Raw genomic sequence first — 21,112 nt, 5'->3', positions numbered from 1 at the left:
ATTATGCTCTTTGAGACATTCCTCCCAACATGAAAGGCTCTATATAAATGTAAATTACATTGTATTGTGTACACTACAATGCAATTTACTGACATATTTCTCACTGCTTGTCCAGCTAGGACTACTGGGGTTAGGCTTCCAGGAGCCGAATGGGAAGAATTGTTACTCCAGTAACTGACCTGCTCCTCCACACCCTGCCAGCGGGCCAGGCTGACCGCTCCATTCAATAGACACACTTTAGAATTGCGAGTCGTGTCACCTACTCTATGAGATCACACTCCTGGGAGAATTCACGCAAAGTAACCTGCATTTAGAAGCTAACGAAGCTCTCTTCCTGTGTGATTTAATCTCAAGTCAATGACACGGGAGTATGCCAGTTGTGACCACTGATAGAAACACCTTCCTTGACCTGACTCCCTTGATGGCAACATCCCCCCCTCCCTATTACACCCTCCCCCCAACCCATTCCTTAATTAATCAAATTCCTTTTGATAATCTCCCTTCTCATACCTGCAGTTGGATCCAAGAGATCAGAAATGATGGGGTAAAGTTGTGATGTTGTTTTGAGCCTGTGGTTGTGTTAACAGGGACAGGACAACTGGTGTCAACACTGAGCTCCCGAGAGAGGCAGATATGCTTTCTAGGCCTCAAGCCTACACTGCTCACTCACTGAAAGTTCATTTCCTGGCTTGGAAAGTGTGGGTTTCATTTCTCGACTCTTCTCTTCCTCCCCCCTCACCACTCCCTCTGGCTGGTCAACAAATATTAAGCAAACAAAATGACTTGAAAGCTGCTCTCAGACCTACGATTACCCCTAACGCTCGATCAACACCACCACTTCAAGAGTAAGAAAATGGCAGGCAGCCTGCAGGTTTGAAGATTGAAGAGCAGCGTTCCACTTCTCAGAATGGGGGAGTGCTGCCACCATTAAATCTCACAAATTGTATTTATAGGCAAAGATGGCGGCCTACTTGGGCGTAGAAATGTCCCACAAACAGCCGTGATGTCAATGAGCCGTTTGATCTGGGGTGTTGTTGGCCAGGGCACTGGGCAAAACTCCATTCTCTTTTTGAGTAGCGCCATGGGATGTTTATCATCCACCTAAGCAGGCAGACAGGACCTTGGTTTAATGTCTCATCCAAAGGACCAATGAGTGTCAGCCTGGACTATATGAGTTGAAAGTACTGACGTGGGGTTAAAATTTGTAAGTGCGTTCAGTTCCTTATTTAAGCACACCATTCTCTTTTGGGGCTCCTGACAGTGCTCCTGTGTTGCCAGGCTCTTCAGCTGTGAAAAAGAAAAGACTAAGAGAGAACTTGTGGACATACATAAGAGCTTAATGGGATCAAGAGCCTATACTCAAGGTAGACAAAGGCAGCAGAACACAAGAGAATGTAGGAGTGCGTGACCAGAAAGGATGGATAAAACAAGATGGCAGAAGCATTTAAGAAATAGAGCGATGATTTAATTGGAAGAGGTTGGTAGGGTGGGTATTTTGGAAGGATGTGTTAGATGGGTCGAAGGGCCTTATTCATCCGAAACCTCTCTTGTGATCTCTAGGAAAGTAAAATTGGAAGAATCGTAGGAGCCACATAAATAACTCAAAGCTTAGAATTCGTAGAGCTTACTTCACACCTTGCAATGTGGCTTAATGGAAAATGCAAGAATTATTTTATTGAAAAATACATTCCAAATACTGTACATGCCTTTCACAATGACCATTCCAAGACTGATGACAGTCTGAACATAGGAATTGCTCAACAAAAAAAGCCAAAGTCCAACTAGTCTGCCTTCTACAATTCTGAGGTGCATGCTATAATAATGGAGATGTTGATAGCAATTATGGATTAGTCTACAACAGAGCGGAAAGCTTTGGGAATTCTAGATCCAAGTTATTAGGGAGGTTGAGAATCACTGATGTAGACAATGATGAGATTGTACTTCTGTCGGAATCCTGCTTCCACCGCTGATTGATCTCAGCCCCTCTTCAACCTTGGTGTTCCTATAGTCCTAAACTAAATCCTGTATCCAGGACCTATGTAAATCATTGAATTTTGATCTTTTTTAAAACAGTATTGTTCTCAGAAAGTAGGTTTAAAGGTGGAGAATAGTGGAGTCCAGTATCTATACAAGAGAGCCCAATATCCACACAAATTGGGACTCGCCCCATTGCAGATAGGAAAAGAGTGCGAATAACAGATTCGCACTCTGAGTGTTTGTGTGAGTGTCTGTCTAATCCTCTGCATCTCTAATGATCTGTGTGTGTGTGTGTCTCCCCCTCTATATATAATCTGGATATATAGCCAGAGCTTGTACTTAATTCCTGCTGCCGGTTCGGTCCAGATCCATTAAAATCCCGATCCTGAACCCCTCGCACGGTTGAACGGACCAAACATTCCAAACATTACAGCCCACATTGTTGACCCTCGATGTTCAGTACTAGAGTGTGAGTGAGATACAGAGAGTGCCCGAGCATCTGTACCCCAGCGAAAAGCCAGTGCCTCAGGGGAGGAGAAAGAGTAAGACGTTTCCCAAAGTAAATAAACACAATGAAGTACATTGAGCAAGGGCAGTGATCCCTGACGCCTTGTGGTATTACCAAGGGATTTGCTGACAAAGGACACCATTGATAAAACCTAAGGTGTGAATTTCAGGTGATCTAAGTAGACCCAGAGAGATTAGTGGAATGAAAGGAACAGTATGTTTCTTCTAATTAAAAAAAAATAAAGTGCCTTTTTTTGGCGGAACAATCGTACCCCGAGCTCAGAGGCCTAATTTGTGCCACAGCGACCGGCGTTGAAATGCATGCTGGGAATATTGGTAGCAATTGAAGTGATTGGCTGTTGGTGCATGGCTACGATCGCAGGGCATTATGGGACGGAATGGCTGAGGTGACGGAAGGCCAAGCTCGGCATGCCCATGGGTTACTAACACATTAATACCAGTGCGTGCAGCCACAGAAGAACCATTGCCTTTCATTGTGTTCTCTTTCTCTTCAAATCATCTCGTCGCCCTAGGTGTCTAGTCACATACAGGTGTTAGCAAGGAAGAAAGTGAGAGAATACCAAGCAAGCATCAAGGTACGTGCAGCCGGCATGAATCCGGGGGGAAGTTCATCTCCATGGTTACAGGCTCTCCTTTTCTTCCCCTTTGCTCTTTCCGGCAGGTGTCTAGTCATATGCAGGTTCTTGCCCGAAGAAAGGCTCGTGAGATTCAGTCCAAACTGAAGGTATGCGCTTCTCTGCTTTGGCCTTGTGGTTTGGCTGTTAGGCTGAGACCTAACGGCAGGATATATAGAAGGTTCTGATAACATTGCGGACATTTTCCTTCAGGGGCTTGAAATCCCACCCGGTTTTAGCCTCAAGACTATTTTCTTCAAATGGCGCAGAATTTTTTCCTCAATTTTGCCGTTCATCAGTAGAACGGAAGGAAACACAGCTCTTGTATTAAGATTGAATTTAAGAACTCGAACCAAAACATTCTGCGCTGACTGAAACGTTAAGGGAATCGGCCTTAAGGCTAATATCAGGTGGAATTTCGGGCTTCAGATTCCTCTTTTGTCAGCGCCCATGTGTTTTTTTTAATAACTCTTAAAAACTGAAACAAAACAGCAATATTCACACATATCCATACTTACTTGAAAAAGCTGGCACAGGCACTATTGGCCGAATGGCCTCCTGTGCTGTAGGATTCTATGATTCTATATATGTGAACAGCCGAGACCAGCATCATTCCAGAATTCAGGCATCAAAAGTTGGGGCTAATTCATTGCTCATCGTTGGTCTTCTGGGAATGAGCACTTTCCCCATTCCCCATTCTGCACCTCAAATTTATGGGGGCTGAGCCCTTTCCTCCACCGATCAGGTGTGTAACATAATTGGTTGTAATATTACATCACCTTTCTTCACCATTGTGGCAGTTCCATTTCCCACACCGGTCAGTCTGGTCTCTCTGAGATTGGCAACTGAGTGCTGGATTAAGGGTATTGTTGTGTTCTGAAGCAGCCCCTCTAGCAGATGGACTGTATCAACTGGTTCCAATCCTACCCTCCCCATGAGCAAGACATTTTTGCACTTTTCCGAATACAAAGCTTCCAGATTAATCAGAAAACCTGACCAGTGCAGGATAGCTGGAAATCCTTTTAACACACACGTGCTGAGAAACTGGCCGAGTTCTCCACCGGGCACCAACGTTCTTTCTGGAGGCAACACAAGTCAGGTTGAGCATTCCTATGGACTTCCATTAGGGTAGATGCTAAATCCAGAAATCCCCATGGCAGTCAATGGGAAGCGGTCAAGTGGAGTTTGAAAATCATCTTGGGGATTAAACTGATCCCGAGGGAAACTAACAGGCTTTGGAACAGCCACTAATGTAGGTCCTTCTACCCAGTTGTGGTCCTCAGCAGACCACACCACACCAGTATTCTCTCACAGCATTGACTTAGCCTGGAGTGGAGATCCATAGATCACCAGCGAACCTCCAACTCCTAACTCAAGTGGCCTTTGTTCATGTGTGAGTCTAAAAAGTGCTTCTTGGAAAACTGTTCAGCACTTTGAGGGGGTGTTGGGGATTGCATCCGAGCCATGTCTTGTCCCAGACATATGTTTCCCAAGCCAGGAGAGGGGAGGGGTTTGCGGATAGATTTCAGGCAATGGAACCTCCTAGGCTGATTGTAATGCACTTTTGGCCAGCCGACAGTTCCCTACACGCAACACCTCACCACCACCAAGTTACACTTGTAGAGCACCTTTCACGTCGGGAGGACGTCCCAAGGCGCTGGGCAGTAGCGTCAACGATCTGCGCCCGAGCTGGCAATAACTATAATACTATCATGATGGCTGCAGGAAATAACTGAACGGGAGATGGTTGAAGAGAACTCCTCTGGCCCGCTTCTCAATGGTGAAGTCGTGAGAAGCTGAGGGTCTGGATTTGGACTATCAGATCGTGACTTTCTGCTGCTGATTCCCACTAACTAGAAGGTCCAGCACTGTGGACCCACCCGTCCTTGACCTAAATGGCCTGGGGGTCATGCGGGGATTCTGGCTCTGGCTCATTTGATTCTGATAATAATCACATGGCCTATTACGACTGTTGTATCTGCACCAACGCAGGTTATTATTCTCTGTAGTTGTGAAGCGTCTCGAAGTGAAAGACTACATTGTATGTAAGGATTGTTTTTAGCATCAGTTTCAACTCCCCTTCCACTTAATAACCCGGCACATTGACAGAGAGCAGAGATACATAGACCTAAAATGAAGCTGCTACAGTCATTTCCTCCTTTGACCGGTGCACAGTGTTATCAGAACCTGCTATAGTTCAGTCTTAGGCCTCATCCTTTTCCTTTTGCTGAGTTGTGGGGTGAACCTTGTTTTTATTTTGATTTGTTTTGTTTTTTGGCTTTGTGGCAGTGCAGTGATATCGCAGACTAACCTGCTCGGCATGCTTCTCTATCCACTAATCCCAGCTCCTCCTTTCTTTCTTCCCATTTACCATCAGTTCCTTTTCACTCCCAGTTTCTTCCATGTAGGTCTTCCGTCCAGCCATCCGGCTCCTTGCTACAAGCAAGGGAACATGAGAAGATCTACACCAATCATTGCACCAGCACTTAACTCTACAGATATTGATTTTTTTCCAGAGACGCTAGCACTGATAGTTGAGAGTTGTTGGTAAAGCCACTGCCCTGACCTATAAATCATTTGGTGCCTTAACTCCACATCCACTGGGGACAAAGGCACAGACAGGAGGAAAGACTAACTAAACCAATAAATGATGTTGCTATGGCCACCACAATTCACCACCAAATACTTAATACTCCTGGAGAGGGTCACTTAGGTGTATGGCACTTTTTGTGTAGGACAGTTGAAAGGGACTCGATAATAAGGATCGTGGGTAGAAAGTTCAGACTAGTTCCTTGTTTAGTTTAACCCTGAATGATGCTACACGTTGATTGAGCGATAACAACATGCATTTATATAGCGACTTTCATGTAGGGTAACATGTCAGAGCTCCTTACAAAGTCAGGATTGGGTGTCGATCAAGGGGGAATGGGGAAAGGGACACCTGGCCTTAAGTGTGTTCAAAGAGTTTTAAGGTTGTGTAAAGACAAGGGGAGAGGGGCTGAGATGGAGCGGTAGAGGGTGCTCGAGGTTACTGGTATAGGAACCAATAGTGGCATGGACACACACAGCAAGCTTATGTTAGCCGAGCAGAGGAGTAGATTAGGAGCTGAGCACAAAGATAAGGAGATGCTAATGTGTGGCCAGATTTGTAATTGAGGGCAAAGTCCTTGAAATCGATAATGGGACGATTGAGGACCAATTCAACTGTGGAGTCCTGTAGTTTAGTGGTTAACGTACTCGCCTCGCAAGTGAGAGGACCTGGGTTTGATTCCCAGGCAGGGCGAAAGTTTGCTTACTCCACACGCCTCTGTTTACCCAGCAGTAAGTTGGAACCTGGTTGTTAGTCGATTGGCAGATCACTTTTCCGGTGGTAATAATCCCTTCAAAAAGAATTTTTAAAAATAATAATTCGGTAATTCAGTACATGACTGTTTGTGGGACACTGCTGTGCACAATTGGCTGCCGTGTTTTGCCCACAAAGTATACAGTCAATTAATTTTACAGTATATTCTGTGAAACTCTTTTGAGACATCTAGAAGACATGAAACAACGCTATATCAAATGCAAGGATTATTATTATTGCTGTGGTCTATGAGATTTTTAGTGGTTGGCCTTGGTATCACTTGGAGGTCAACTTCACTGGAAGCTTTTTGGGTGACGGATAGGAGGCCGGTATCATATGACAAACCCTTATTTTGTTCGACTTTTGGATGAGAACATTAAACCAAGGCCATGTGGATGTTAAAGAACACCTAACACAACTGGAGCATAGAACGGAGTTTTTTTTCTGGTGCCCTGGCCAGTAACCTCCCAGTTTAATTGGTCATTCACCCAGTGAATGTCTGTGGGTTCTTCCCGGGTCAAAAACAGTTATCTTTAAGAAAAAGTCAAACCACCTGAGTAATTACTTGTGTCTCGGTGTGTAGTTCACTGACTAGTGAGTGATTGTCAGAAGTCCATCTCGATTATTTTCAAAAGCAACAGATAATGGTTTTTGTTTGTGCTTTCTTAAATATCCCATGCTTCATTATCCCCCTAAAACAAAGTCTGGGATTTGTTGACTCTTGACGGGATCTTGATGTGTTCCACACACACACCAGGGCCTTTCTGGTACCAGTGACTACCCTTCCTGTAGATGATGACAATAAGAATAATCTTTGCATTTGATACAATGCCTACAATGTCAATGTCTCAAAGTGGTTCACTGGGCATTGCTGTCAAGTGTTGGGATTTTGTAGGCGAAAATGGTGGCCAGTTTGCACAGAGCAATGTCAAAACAGACAGCCTTGATCAATTTTTTGTCTGGAGGATTGGTGGCTAGAACAAGGGTAGTAATGTAATGTAATTCACCTTTCCAATGGGATCTTCAACATCCACCTGAGCAAGCAGCGTGTATCGGCAAGTTATTTGACTATGGGAAGCCTGATCCTATTAGTGCCTGAATGCATACCTTTCAGTAAGTTTCCCTGGACCAGGAGTGGGGATTTTAGCCTCTCTAGAGCCCAGGAATATTAAGGCTAATTGCAACACCCAAAACCTGTTACCCAAGTGAGATCAGCCCAAATCAGCAAAGACCACAAGTCAAGGCAGGAATCTCATGATCTCTTGACTGATCCTTTACCACTAGACTGTAATAGGTAGGTAGTTTGGAATATATGTGCATGCAACCACCAGGAAGGTGGGAGGTGAACTAAATGGCCCTGGTCTCTTTTCGTCCAGCATTTCTTATGTTCTTATGTTCTTACTGTTGGGAGTCCATTTTTATAAAAAAAGTAGCATTTCCTCCAACTTGTTCCCTCACTGAACACTGACTCAAACCAAGATATGGATCATGACAACCTCATCTTAGTTGTTGTCCCCTCCTTGGCCCGAGGCCAGTTGGGACATCTCCAGTTCCTCCCCAGATGAGATCAGTCAGATGGAGATTTGTTAGTTCCCCAAATGGACTGTTTGGCAAACACATTCTTATGATAGTCATAGGCTTCAGAGAGTTGGAAAGCTCGAAAATTATAATTTGTTTCGTCTGAATTGCCTTAGCAATGGTTCACTTATTCTCAAGCAGTGCGTTCAAACTGCCCAAATCATTCATTTTGAATTAATAATAATAATAATCCTTGCATTTGATATAGCGCCTTATGACATCATCAAGATGTCTCAAAGCGCTTCACAGAATATACTGTAAAGTGAATTGTTTGTATATTTTGTGGGCAAAACCTGGTAGCCAATTGAATCCCCAGTGAATTCCCCAGTGGCAGCCAGTAACTTCACACCCCAATGCTTTCCCCCTTTCCTCTGCTACCTCCCAGGCATGGGTATCACTTTGTTAACCTCGCTTCCAACTGCTGCCAATCCTTTTTCCTCATTTTACTAAAATGCTCCTATTCCTCTGGTGCATGACAGAAGGTGCTCCTGAACTTTGCTCTTTGACTCTATTTTCACTTCTGGACGTCTCAGTGTCATCCATTAACATCAAGGCTCAAGTATTGGAGGGAGAGGGGCAGATGGAGTGGGGGGAAATAAAAGTGTTGCAAAATATAATTTGCATAGAGTTGAGGTTTTTATTTGAGGTATGGGGTGAGAAGGGGAAAGGAGTTTAACAGACATGTGTGTGATCCAGATACTGAACATCGAAGGTGGTCAAATGTTTTGACCAATTGGCCAAGATCTGAAACTAGTGAGTTTGGATTAAACCAAGTTTCTGAATTAAAAGGATCACGATAGTGCCTCACTGGGGGCAGATAATGGCTGATATTGACGTGAACCCAGACACCTGGACTTTCAAGATGAACTTTCTCACCACTTAACGTTTGGTCTCCAGGAGTTTGGGCTGTCAGTGTGGCCTCCAGCGTGAGGCAAATGGAGAACACTAACTTGCAACGTGGCGTAAATTGGGGTTATGTCCAGAGCACTTGACAGTAGTACACGTTCCCCCCGGCTCGGCGTCATGCTCCACCACTGCCAAATGCTCTGGAGCGCTACCCTGCCTGAGGGGCACTGTTTAAATGCAATTCATGGTGATTTGTGGCCTCGCCCCCGAGTTGAACACAACATATTTGCTTCTCCAGGTTGTAGTGCATTCTGGGGAATGTGACGAGGACCATTAGGCTCCTCCAGGGCTTCGATTGGCTCCCAATAAAATGAAGGGGGAGGGGCCATAGGCTTGTCATCCTACCCAGAATCCACTGCCTGAGGGACAGGAAGAAGGTGCCCCCTGCTGGTGGAACCCAAACCAACACTAACGAGGCCGATTTATCTTTCAAATCCCTTTTTGCACTTCGGATCAAAGTGACAATTAAGGGTTGATGTGTTTCTGTTGTTGAAAGGTTCTGTTGCCAAATTCAGGCATCTGCACAGTGCAGGGAATGTGGGCGGCCTGGGGGAGAGGAGGGGGGCGCGGGGAGGACAGATGACGACAGAGCAGCTCCTATTCAATTGGACGCCTCTTTGCGTGATGGAATATTGTTAAGGTACAGGTTAAATCAGTGCAAAGAGAAGACACAGGTTTCATTGTGCGTTTCCCGCGTTGGGTTATTGAGTTCAATCAGTCAGTGTTATGGCCTCGGGGAACATGCAAGGAAATGGAGTTTCAGAGCCAACACCTGCACTATGGGGAGTGTCTCCCTCCACTCAACGGGCTCCGGCCTGCTCCACATCCCCCGCCCTGCCCACCCCACCATCGGCAGTCTGGCTTTCAGCCTCTCTGTCCCTACGCTTTGGAACACCATCCCACAGTCCTTTCACCTCGCTTCCTCACTTGCCTCCTTCAAGGCCCATTTCAAGACACTCCTCTGACTGCGCCTTCGGTTACCCTCCTACCCCACCGTCCCCACCCTCCACCCCCTCCTGATCCCGTCAGTTCACTTTACAGTATATTCTGTGAAGCGCTTTGAGACGTCTCAACCTGCCTATAACTGGTAAAGCTTCTCTGCAAATTATAACGGTTTTGTTCCTGAGATATCAATTTGATTCTGACGTGATGATGATTATTATTATTGGGTCCGTGCGCCCACTCTCCTCCCGCATACAACCAAGTGTGGAAACCGGGGCAGTGTGGTTTAAGCCCCAATGTGCAAACAGTGACTGATGCAAGTTTACTTGGGCTACTGTAGCACTATTATTACACACACACTTGATCAGAGAGACCCTGGATTTCCATTCCTGCCCTAACCCAGGGGATCAATTCTAGGCCATGATACCATTTTTGTCTTAATTGCACAAAAATGTGACATTGACTCAGAATTTAGAAGCCGTTTCTTCTTTAAGAACCGCGGGAAAATTGGCTTCCAGATTGAGGCTGAATTTAGTAATTTCCCCAATTCTGTGGTGTCTCACAGGCTGAGTCTAGGTGGAATTTTAGGCACTTCCAGTACTGTTTGTGTGAGATCAGGGGGCAACTTTTCACCCAAAAGGTAGTAGAATTGGAGTTGAGATACAGAGCAGCCACGATCTTATAGAATGGTGGAACAGGCTTAAGGGACTGAATGGCCTGCTCCTGTTCCTATGTTCCTAATTTCTCATGTTCCTATGCCAATCAGGGGCACGTTCTCCCACTGAGCCACTGGGGGTGACTTTCAGGATAGAATTGAATGAAAATACATTCATTATAGTCTACAGTTCAGTGCAGCTAATCTGCATGTTTCAGTTCCTCGTGCATTGACTGACAAGTACAAACAACAACAACTTGCATTGATATAGATTGCGCCCCTCACACAGGGCAGCGTCCCAGTGCGCTTGACAGTGGCGGAGCCCGTTGCGAGCAGGGGAAGGTGACTGTAGACCGTATACTGTGCATGACACAGGTGCAGGAAGCCCCCCCCCCCTTATCTTAGCATGTGGAGGACAGTACAATCATGTCAGCAGCGACCTGCTAACCTGGAAGTACTGAGTGGCGGGCGACCATTTTTATAAAGTGACCCATTATAACGTGTTATAGCAGCATGTGACTGCGCTTGCAAAGATGTCTTTATGAATTATAAAGTTTAACCTTACTCTGCGCTAAAAGTCTTGCTGGTTCCGTGTCAGCGGGTGAGTATGAGATTATCAGCAGGCACTGCGAACCCTTGGTTTCATTTCAAGGCAGGATTGATCGCAGGGCAGCCTGCACAGGGGCAGATAACCCACGGTATCCCAGCGAGGGTACAGCAAGAGCTAAACACAACGCTCCTATGGTGTAAAGTGTGAGCCAACAAATCTCAATTTATTTTTACAAGCTGTGTACATTTCCCCAGGATTTATTTTGCCAGTATAAACAACAGCGCTTGCACTTGTTGCAATAAATACACTGAGGCACTGTTTCCTTACAAGGAGCCCCACACGCTCACACATTGCTCGCCCTCTCAGATCAGTGACAGCCAGTGACTCACAAGAGATGGGAGAGAGGGAGGGAAGCCTGGAAGGTGGAAACTACAACATTTAAAATATCTAGGAGACACAGAAGATTAATTCGGTACTGCGCTGAGACCACAGTTTAGAGGGACCTCCTCATCCTGGGCACGTTAGTTTTTCCTTGGTTTATCTTATCCTTCCCTTGTTATCTTATTTCTCAATCAGAAACTACAACATTTTTTAAGAATAGGAACAGCCACCACTCAATCCAAGACTGGTTGCGGGACGCTGCTACGTGCAATTGGCTGCCGTGTTTCTTCCACAAACTACACAGTGAATTTATTTTACAGTATATTCTGTGAAGCACTTTGAGATGTCTCGAAGTCATGATAAGGCAGTGTATCAAATGCCAGGATCATTATTTATTACATCACGGGGGAACTTTTAATCCCGTGTCTGCCCTTTTCCTCCATTACTTCCTACGTGTCGTATCTGACTCGATCTTTCGCCTTTGCATTTCATGTTCTCATGATCTTCTTGGAGAAATATTTTCTGATCTGGCAGCTTTTCTGATTCTGCACTCTGATCTGTAGCTGAGGAGAGAATCTCATCATCGGGAGCCTGTCTGAAAACAAAACCGAGCATTCACTGCATTCCAGACTCAAATTGTTCAGTCACTTCACTGTGTTTTTAAAATTCCTTCTCCTTTCCAGCAATCAAACATCTACCACAGAGTTCAGTCATTTGCCCCCAAATTGAGGACCGTAACTGTGTTATTTCTTTTCATACAAAGTGAATTTTGTGCCCGTTCAGATGAGAGATAGCGTCAGGGTTGAGGAATGGAACACTTTTTCATTTTTTTGGGCAACCGAATCCTTCGGATGAGAATGTTATACCGAGTCCCAGCTGCCTGTTCAGGTGGATGTTGAAGATGCAAAGGCACTATTCAAAGAGAGGAGGGAGTTTTTCTCTCCTTCTCCGATGTCCTGGCTGAGAATTTCCCCAATTCAATTGCCAGCTGAACCTTGCGACTCGTCTCTTCATACAAACCGACACTATCAGAGTGGTTGTGTCTCAAGCCTTTAATCTCTCCAACCCAGATACAATAAGCATGTTAAGTGCTTGTTTGACCAGTCAGACAAAGTAGAGATGGATCTTGCCCCATCACTCTTACAGCATCATCTATCCACATGCTCTGCTCCCCCGCCACCCACTTTCCCCACTTCAGTGAGCAGTTCAATATGGTTATACTCCAAAACTAAGCAGTCATCAAACCCTGTGTTCCTTCAGTAATAGTGCGAGTGCATATAAAATGCCTAGATCCAATCCCCTGTTTCATTTTCCTCTTAATTACTGATACAGACAGACTCAACCTGCCCTGATCTAATTTCCCGGAGATCCACGGCTAAATAGATAGACTGATTCCGCTGATTGACGAGTCAGGAACACAAAGGCATCAATTGAGGGTTATCCCTGTAGAGGAGAAGGGGGAGTTTAGTAGAGGGTTTTTAGAATGTGGAAACATTTCTTACAAATAAAGCCTAATAACAGCTTTTAAAAATGGAATTGGATAACTGGAAGGAAAAGAATATTTAAGTTATGGGATAAAGAGCAGGCAAATTGGAGCTACACAACTACAAATTGGTATTTATGTTGAGACAAGATCATGTCCGACGACTGGACAAATGTAATGAGGGACACATCCGGCAGAGAAATAAAATTGAAAGATGTTGCCCACAGACCAGAGACATGGTTGAGGAGAACTATTTTTAGGAGGATTTTATAGCGAGGGTCAGTGGTTTTTGAAGAAAGGTTTAAAGAACAACAACAAAATGACATTTATATCTAGCGCCTTTCACGTTGGAAGGACGTCCGAAAGGCAAATGAAGAATGCAAAGACAATGAAGGGTTTGCACCTGAGCTGGGGGTGGAATCAAGAGGGGTGGAGGGTAAGGGAGATAGGAGGATGGCCGAAGCCACGATCAAAGAGGAAAGTCTTGAGACGGGCCTTGAAGGAGGTGAGGGAGGATGTGGGAAGCTTTATGCTGAACTCGAGTCCATGTAATTAGTAGAGACGCCACAACAAGACCTCTGTGGAGCAGGTTGTCATTGTTAGCCATTGTTACAGGCACTCACACTGTTTACAGCACACAGCAGTCAGAGCTACGTAATCATCTCAAATGTATACAGTACCCTTCACCCAGGATAGCGTTTTGGACAATTAAGATCAGCTTGTGCTTTAGCCTGGAATCTATACTAGTTTACAACAACAACAAGAAAATTATATTTGTAAAGCTCCTTTCAAGTCGGGAGGATGTCCCAAAGCGCTGAACAGTCAGGGATTAGGACCTGAGTGTGGGGTGGGGAGGGCGGCTAGAGGCACGGTCAAAAAAGGGGGTCTTGAGTCGTGTCTTGAAGGAGGCAAGAGAGGGAGTGAGGCGAAGGGATTGTGGGATGGAGTTCCAAAGAGTGGGGTCAGCGATTTACATTCATAAACTATATCTATATATAAACTAGCAGAACTAATACCAGTTTACACTAACTAGTCCAAAATTAAACTAATTTTAGGGCCCTGAGCCAACTGACTGAGCCAAAAATTTGACAATATTCTCACCTGCTTTCATTTTTCTACCTAGTTAGCACAGATACATTGGAAGCAATACTTTAACCTGGGTTACTGTGAGACGACCAGACTGTGCCACAGAGTGTAGGTCAGTCACCCACTGGCAGTAACTGACCTTTGTCCAAATGTAGTTCTATGGATTGGATACTCATCCGCACAAAACTCGGGACCCCCATCACACCAGTCCTTGTCAGGATCCACTGGCTCCCAATCACTGAACAGATCGATTTCAAGATCCTCTCACTTGTTTTCAAATCACTTCATTCCTTCTCACCTCGTTACCTATCTGACCTGCTTACCCCCCACTACACCACCCGCTGCCTCTGCTCGGCTGGCTCCAGCATCCTGTTTGTCTGTCATCCCCTTCGCTCCACCGTCGGTGGCCTTCAGCCACTACACTCCAAAACTCTGGAACTCTCTCCCTCAAACCCTCCACCTTTCCCACTCCCTCTCCACCTCAAATCCTGCCTAAAGAACTTCCTTTTCAATCGATCTTATGATCATCTCCCCCCTCCCTCTTCAACAACAACAGCTTGCACTTATATAGCGCCCTCCACGCCGGGGGGGGGTGTCTCAGAGTGCTTAAAGGGCGGCATCTTCTCCTGGCTCGGTGTCAGACTCCGTCACTGTCAAGTGCTCCGGGACGCTACTCCGTGTGAAGGGCGCTATATCAATGCAAGTTGTTGTTGTTAATGCCAAACACATTCTGATAGTGATGGTGGAGACCAGCCAGGGGTCTGTGGTACTCGGCATACACCAGCTCCCACATTCAAGGAAGCCCATTCTTTTAGGAGGAGGTCTGCCGTGCGATAGACGCAATGGATTTCATTCCTCAGAGGAGCAAGAGACATGAGACAGGAATAGCTTTACTTCCCAGCAGAATAATGGCTCCATCGCCATTCAGACCATGTCTTGGGTTGGGTGATCTGTGACAGTTCTCACCCCTTTGATCTACATGCAAATTTTATTAACACTTTTGTACTAAGTGTCCTCTGCTTCTCTCCTAACCCTGTTGGCGTGTGTCCCTATTTCAAAGGTGACTCAACCAACTCAGAATCAATCAACCAACTCAGAATCACACACAGACAGGTATTCCCAGTTAACCCCAATGTCTAATGTCTAATTGGAGTCTGCTCGCACTAGTAGAACTCCAATGTTGACAACTATTCTCCAAAGTGCTTACTCCTTTTCTTGTCTGGAATACTACAGAGACTCGAGGATACATCCGGTGGAAACAGCAGCTGTTTATTAAAACCCAGCAACCCGAGGCTCCCTTACATATAAGGAACACAACAATGGAAGATATACAACAATGGGATCAAACATAACAAGCGCACATAACGATAACAACTGGCAGCACAATACTACATCAGCTAAGAAATACGAAACCAACCTTGACTGGAGAGTAGTCCTGTACACATCAGTACATATCGGATGAATTTTCCCCCGTGCTCGCGCCCACGTGTTATTTGACGCTGCAGGCTGCGTGTTAGCTGACTGTCCATCAAGCAGCACTGGGCCTATACTGTTTTTGCAAACTCGTGTCGGCTGCTGCTAACTCTGTGCTGTAAACAGCTTTTGCAACTTGGAATCTTACAGAACCCATTGAAAGGGGCAGGCTTCCTCATTTCCCTTAAATAACATTATATAGTTATATATACATATTATTTACGCATTACAAAAGATTACCAATAGGGTAACTGTGACAGTTTGTTCCCCTTTTGGTGCAGGGAGTTGAATTGAGACATTCAAATTGAGTTGATGGGATTCCAAGAGATGTTACAACGCATGCAAAGCAGATTGGCACCAACGTTGACTGTATTTTGTCACAGTGAAACTTGCCCAAAGAGATCACCTTTAACACCGAGCCACTTTGAAATGGAAACCTTACCTGGTGTTTGGCGAAGGGGGTGGTGGTGGATCATTGGTTAATCCACAATCATGTTCCCTTGAACTGTTTGCTGTTACTCCACTCCAGTCATTTTTATTATGGAGTTGAGGTACAGATCAGCCATGATCTAATAGAATGGCGGAGCAGGCTCGAGGGGCTGAAGGCCTGCTCCTGTTCCTGAGTCTGCTCGTAAGTATAACCCAAGAGTTTTTCGTGAGCCAGGAAAGAAAACTGAATAATTCATTTAAAAAAAAAAGCCAAACTTTACCTAAATCGGAATGTACCCTGGAAGGTATCCCGGTGGGACCAGGGCTCAGGATATTTGCCAGAACATTGTGATCGATGCAACCCAGCCACATTAAAGTGGGATCCACGTTCCATCATTACTCTCCTTATTGAAGGAGCGTCTGCTCGACTATCCAGTCTGCCCCGTGCCTGGCCTTTTTTTAAAAAAATAATCCTTGCATTTGATTTAGTGCCTTATCATATCTTCCAGTCGTCTCAAAGCGCTTCACAGAATATACTGTAAAGTGAATTGACTATAAAGTTTTGAGGGTGAAACGCGGCAGCCAATTGCGCACAGCAGTGTCCCATAAACAGTCATGGATTGAGTGACCAGATTTCTTTTTAAGGGATTATTAAAGAAGAATAAACTCACCGAGTGGGTGGGTGGTGAGAGTAGAGTATGAGACAATTTAGTTCCCACCAGAAACTAGGTCAACACGGTCCAAAATATGGAAGCACAGAATCCTCTGGTCAGAATGGAGGAGTCCAGTGTTTAGGGGTTTAACAAGGAACATTTAACAGAGCAAAGGGACAACCAGTAATGAAATTAGTGATTTTACTGCCACATTTAGGCCCCATTTTAAAAAAAATAGTTTCTCTTTTAACCTAAATATTTCTTACGTCTGGATATTATCTCACAATTGAATCTGCGGTGGCTGGCCAGTTGATCCAATGGCAGCTAATACTAATAAAGAATAATAATCTTTGCATTTGATATGGCACCTCATCACATCTTCGAGACGTCTCAAAGCGCTTCTTAGGATATACTGTAAAGTGCAGTTTCTGTGTCATTTGAGGGCGAAACGCTGGATTCAACCCCGTTTAGTTGACCCATCGCCACTCCCAGCTGTTGTGGTCTTGGTCAGCTTGGGACTCCCTGGTGTAGGCGTAGGCCTATCAGTTTGTTGATGACTGTGAGGCCATTTGACTAGCGCGAGGCAAGGCGCTGTTTAATCAAGGTGATCCGGGAGGCTGGAGGGAGGGGGCAAGTTTCACTGTTGTGATTAACTGAATGACAATGGTTTTGAAACACATTAATGATGTGCTTTTCTTGACTGCAGGCCATGAATGTGGTGAGTATCCATCGAGCTTTATCGTCCCTCTCTGTGTGCATGCTCGTGCATGGTGCCGTCTTTAACCCTTTCCAGCCCAGGTCATTTCCCAGGACCTGTGCAGCAGTCACCTACCTGATTTAGTGATAGGCAGGTCATCGAATCATAGAATTTTACAGCACAGAAGGAGGCCATTCGGCCCATCGTGCCTATGCTGGCTCTTTGAAAGAGCTGCCAACTAGTCCCACTTCCCCGCTCTTACCCCGTAGCCCTGCAGTTTTTTTCCTTTTTAAGTACCTATCTAATTGCCTTTTGAAAGCTATTATCAAATCTGTTTCCATCACCCTTTCAGGCAGTGCATTCCAGACTAACAACTTTCTGAATAAAAAAAATTCTCCTCGTCTCCCCTCTGATTCTTTTGCCAATTATCTTAAATCTGTGTCCTCTGGTTACCAACCCACCCACTAGAAGAAACAGTTTCTCCCTATCTACTCTATCAAAACACCTCAAATGGTCAATCAATTTTTTTGGCCCAGTTAATTAGCTTCATATGGGAGGGGGTGGTGGGGAAACCTTGACTTTAACCAGACTAGTGTTTAGCCTCTTGTCTCAATCAGATGAACTGGCTGAGAAGTGTGTTGCTCTGAAACTGATGGACCTGGCTCATTGCCCTTCCTAGTTTTTGTGCTATTTACTCAATCGATCGTTAAGCACTGTAAATCAGCAGCCCAATTTGCATGATCAGTCAACCCAATGGGCTAAAGATCCATGCATGCCAGCCCCGATACTGACAGAGGGCTTAAAACATCTCCTCTCTGTATTGCTTCTCATTTCAGGCGGAGCAAACTAAGTTGCTTGTGAGCTGAAAGCACCTTCATAGCTTCAGTTTTGGTCAAACTCAGCCTAGAATGGGTAACCCCCATATTCTTCTGTTACTTTATTATACATGTATGGGTCAGTTACGTGTGCCCTATTCTCCTCTCTCCTTTACCCTCCCTCCACATTTCATTTTCGTTATGGTGTGTTCTGGTCCCAAGTTGCATTGGATACAACCCAGTCCAATACATTGGTGTAACAGCTCCAGCGAAGAGAGTCAGCCTCTCATTTTCAAGGCCGTTAACTTCAAGGAATGGAATTGTTGACTCTCTCTCATTCATTTTCACTGAAATGGATAGCCTCAATGAAATTCTGCAGGCAGATACTTTAGAGGAGTGCAATCTCTCTGTGAAAGATTAAGTAAGCAGCCAGCAAGGGGTTTAGGAGTAAACAGTGTGATGTAAAGCACTGAATTACTTTGGGTTGGCCTCTCATTGAAGATGGCCCTTGCAACCTGCTTAGACCTGCAGTTTTTAGCATTCAGGAGTGTAGGAGCAATATCTTAATAATAATCCTTGCATTTGATAAGTGCCTTATCACGTCGTTGAGACGTCTCAAAGCGCTTCACAGTATATACTGTAAAGTGAATTGCCTATTAAGATTTTCCCATTGAGAAACATGTTGATGGTGAATACCAATAAAATAAACTATTTGAAAGCCAGATGGAACCAGGCTAGTTCAGTGGTCACAACCCATTGTGATTCCCATTCTCTCCCCATTCCAGCTCCTGAGGTGACACGGTATGTTAGATACTGACATTTTATCTCTACTGGAATTTAATCTGGGGTTTAGATCAGATCTCCCAGCTCTGTTGGCATGCATCATCTAACTCCCCTTACCACTTCTATACCCCCAACCCCTACACAAACACACACACACATACAACAACAACAAAAATTGCATTTATACTGTGCCTTTCACAACGAGAGGACGTCCCAAGCTTACTCCTTTCTAACACAATAACCCCCTCACTGTGAAATGTTTTGGTGTCATTCCATATCACAGCCTCACAGAGTGCTCCCCATGTATATGTGGAACATAATAAAACTGGGATAAATAGACGCTATGGGATGTTAGCACAGCCTTTCATAGGATTACCTCTATAGGAACAGGAGTAGGTCATTCAGCCCTTCGAGCATGTTCCGACATTCTGTAAGATGGCTGATCTGTACCTCACTCCAATTACCCGGCTTGCCCCATATCCCTTGATACCCTAACAAATATCTATCCACCTTGAAATTGGCAATTGACCCAGCAGTCACAGCCTTTTGGGGGAGAGAGAGATTCCCACAAGCTTTTTCCACTACAACCAGTGAGTGGATTATCCCTGTAACCAGTGATGCCTGAGTATGTTAGAGGCTTCACTTGAGCACTGATCTCAGTTCTGCTTCCAACCAGTCGGTGCCCGAGTGGTGTGTCAGCTTGTGACACATCCATGTATCCCCCCTAACAAATACTTATAGATTTGTTCCCCTCCGCCTCCAGCTCTCCTTTGCCACTTATCACCTGTGTCTCAGGCAGATCCCGGGGTTTGTCATTTACCCCATTTTTGCCCCTGTTTTGCTGAGGGGGGTGAGGGTGAAGGACAGGGCTACTGAATGTTAGGAGGCTTATGAGCGGATGTTGAGCTTCCAGCAAGTGCTGGGCTGTGAGGTGTCGGACCCCAAACTGAGCGAGGAGTCAGTCAGTCAGTGCCCCTTTGAACGAGAACCAGTTGCAGTGTTTAAGGAGCGGTTAAGGAGGAGATGTCTAGCAGAAGATGGCGTGAATGGTTTCAGTTTCATCTTCGATTAGCAACAGTTGTTTTCCTGTGGCTGAGGATTGTGAGAGTGGAGCTAATCTGAATCGTAATGTTGTGCCCTCACATAGACCTCCTAGTGTCTGTGCCGCCCACAAGTGTTCCCCCGAGACTGGGGACCAGGGTGAGAGTGCCAAGCCCCTCACGTTCCCCAGGGGTATGTCCTGTCACACAATAGCCTTGTGACATTGTATCCTACCTCCCACCTGCCTGATCTGCCTGATTATTATTTATTTTGAATTGGAAAGATTGCAGTTTGGTGCCGTGGGGAATGGATCCTGTTGGGATCTGTGAAACGCAACGGATCATTCCATTTAAAGGCCAAAAAGATTGTTTGTGAGATAATGGTTTAGATGGAGGACCTTTACATAGCCTCAGCTTCTCTTCCATCTCTCTCTCTCTCTCTCTCTCTCCTTTCCTTTTCACTCACTCCCTCTCTCCACATGCGGTGCTCACCTTCTTCTGCTTCTTTTCAAGGATCAAGCCTCGAAAGACAAAGCCCTGCAGAACATGGCGGCTATGTCCTCAGCACAGATTGTCTCAGCGACCGCCATGCAGAGTAAACTGGGGATAACGCCACTCCCACAAGGCCCATATGTGGGGACACCCAGGGTAAGCCCACCTGATGAACCAACCCATTTCCCTCCACTGAAACCTGACAGTGGAGTTTAGACTTAATCGTAGATCTTACAGCACAGAAGGAGGCCATGTGGCCCATCGTGCCTTTGGAAGAGCTATCCAATCAGTCCCACTCCCCCGCTCTCTCCCCATATCCTTGCGATTTATTCCTTATCAACTCCCCCTCCAATTCCCTTTTAAAGTTGTTATTGAATCTGCTTCCACCACCCTTTCAGGCAGTGCATTCAAGAGCGTAACAACTTTCTGCCTAAATAAATATCTCCTAATCCCCCCTTTGGTTCTTTAGCCAATTATCTTCTCTATGTCCCCTGGTTACCGACCCACTTGCCAGTGGAAACAGTTTCTCCTCATCTACTCTATTATTTCAGCAACAAAAATAATCACATTCCATTCTTTCATCAATCAGCCACAACTGACACCTTTCACTCGCAATGCTACTCCCACTGCGATGAAATCTTGCCCGCATTCCCTTGACAATTGTTCCCCCCAGTGAAGTTGTCTCTC

General features: G+C 45.3%; 1 protein-coding gene across 4 annotated transcripts in view; it reads left to right on the top strand.

The window, feature by feature from the left end:
• Nucleotides 1-21,112, top strand: part of LOC103189718 (transcriptional enhancer factor TEF-5) — a 64,250-nt gene that overhangs the window by 29,378 nt on the left and 13,760 nt on the right. Inside the window, exons 3-6 of one of the 4 annotated variants that reach the window (XM_007910215.2) lie at nucleotides 3,018-3,080; nucleotides 3,167-3,229; nucleotides 17,305-17,316; nucleotides 20,447-20,581. In XM_007910215.2, coding sequence (XP_007908406.1) covers nucleotides 3,018-3,080; nucleotides 3,167-3,229; nucleotides 17,305-17,316; nucleotides 20,447-20,581 — 273 coding nt within the window. The remainder of the gene's footprint in view (nucleotides 1-3,017; nucleotides 3,081-3,166; nucleotides 3,230-17,304; nucleotides 17,317-20,446; nucleotides 20,582-21,112) is intronic. The other 3 variants (XM_007910217.2, XM_007910216.2, XM_042342128.1) reach the window with 3 other exon arrangements.

This window comes from Callorhinchus milii, unplaced genomic scaffold (assembly GCF_018977255.1).
Source record: "Callorhinchus milii isolate IMCB2004 unplaced genomic scaffold, IMCB_Cmil_1.0 Scaffold19, whole genome shotgun sequence".
Taxonomy (NCBI): domain Eukaryota; kingdom Metazoa; phylum Chordata; class Chondrichthyes; order Chimaeriformes; family Callorhinchidae; genus Callorhinchus; species Callorhinchus milii.
Note: the sequence above shows the minus strand (reverse complement) of the source record. Positions and strands in the feature narration are given on the sequence as shown.